The following is a 1,537-nucleotide window of genomic DNA, read 5'->3' as shown; positions in this document are numbered from 1 at the left end:
CCCGGGGGGCCTTTCTCTCCGCCAGATCCCCGCTGTGCTCGTCGGAGGTCCCGCTGATTAGAAGTCACACTTCACGGTACAATTCCCGCGTCTGAAGGAAGGAGCCCTTCCGTCCCGATTCACGGGCACGCACTTCGCGTTTTTAGGTTGTTTTCTAGAGTTTTTGTTTTGTGGAAAGTAACGTTGAGAACAAATGGCATGAGAAGAGTTTTTAAAGTAAAATAGGCATGTCAGATGCTAGCCGGGAGTTTTCTCTTAGGTGTAAGCTTCCTCCCGAGACCCAGCTTAACCATCTCTCCCTGGCTCCCTCTCCCTTAAAGACAGGAAAGGTTGGAATAGAAACTTTCTTGTGTGAGAAAGACCAAAGTGCAGTCGTTTTATTGGATGCTGGGGGTTAGGAAATAGGAGGCTGGCTTTGATTTAAGACTAGAGTTGAATGAGTGAGAAGACCAATAGAAGATCTAACAGACCTTGTCTTTCTGCTTCCATTAAAGGGAAGACTTTTGCCGTGCTTCCTCTGACTCTGCAGCTTCAGTTCTGGGCTCTTGTTAGCCACTTTTGTGTCATGTTGATTTCCTGGTAAATGCCAACAGTAAAATTTCTTGTCAAACCTAGAAAGATTACCCACTTACTACACGGGTGGGACATTGGAAGCCAAATTTTGAGCCTGAGGAAAAAGGTGCGGTGATCATCTGGTAGCAGTGGTAACCAGGAGAGGCCGATTTAACTGGGATCTTCAGGAAAAGGGGAAATGATGGGAAGTGGTTCCGGTGATATCTTTCATTCCCCTAATTGGTGCTTATAGATGCTGAATCTGCTGCAAATTAGTTACAAAGCATTTTATCATTGTGAAATTGTGATAATGCGTAATTGAAGCCATTCAGATGAATAAAACCTTGAGTTAAAGCTTTTGAAAGACTTTGTAACATGTTAAAACATAATCCCCAAGGTTGTCATTCAAAAAAAGAAAGAGAAAAGCCCAGTTAATACATTTTTCCTCTTTATTGCATTACAAAAAGTACACTTTCAGAATGCTGAATTAAGTGATTTCTTTTTCCTTTTTTTTTTTTTTTTTTTGAGTGGGAGGCTCACTCTGTCGTCCAGGCTGGAGTCCAGTGACATGCACACTCGTGGCAACCGCAGCTTCAAACTGCTGGGCTTCCACCTCAACCTTCCAAGTAGCTGGGTCTCCAGGTGCATGCCACCGTGCACTGCTATTTATTGTAGAGGTGAGGTCTCTTCAAGTTGCCCAGGCTGGTCTTGAACCCCTGGGCTCAGGCAATCCTCTTGCCTTTGCCTCCCAAAGTGCTGGGATTACAGATGTGAGCCACCACACCCAGCTAAACCCTAGATTTTAAAGTGTCATTACTCTTAGGCAGTGATAGTGAGTGATTGAGAAACTCAGTTCATAATGCAATTTTGAATGACAGTGTAGTATATGTTTGTTTTTAAACTGAATTTTTCTATTGTATTTTATTCCTTTCTAGGCTATGTGTTATTGTAACTACCAGCACTTAGATGACTAAAATGCCCACTT

General features: G+C 43.1%; 1 protein-coding gene across 1 annotated transcript in view; it reads right to left on the bottom strand.

Annotated features, from left to right (window-relative positions):
* COL4A3BP (collagen type IV alpha 3 binding protein) overlaps window positions 1–692 on the bottom strand; it is a 129,008-nt gene extending 128,316 nt beyond the window's left edge. Inside the window, exon 1 of the mRNA XM_021709546.1 lies at window positions 633–692. Coding sequence (XP_021565221.1) covers window positions 633–692 — 60 coding nt within the window. The remainder of the gene's footprint in view (window positions 1–632) is intronic.
* Window positions 693–1,537: the final 845 nt, after the last annotated feature.

Source organism: Carlito syrichta, unplaced genomic scaffold, assembly GCF_000164805.1.
Source record: "Carlito syrichta isolate Samal-C Ts95f unplaced genomic scaffold, Tarsius_syrichta-2.0.1 Scaffold254407, whole genome shotgun sequence".
Lineage (NCBI taxonomy): Eukaryota > Metazoa > Chordata > Mammalia > Primates > Tarsiidae > Carlito > Carlito syrichta.
This window is presented reverse-complemented; position numbering and strand designations above follow the sequence as displayed.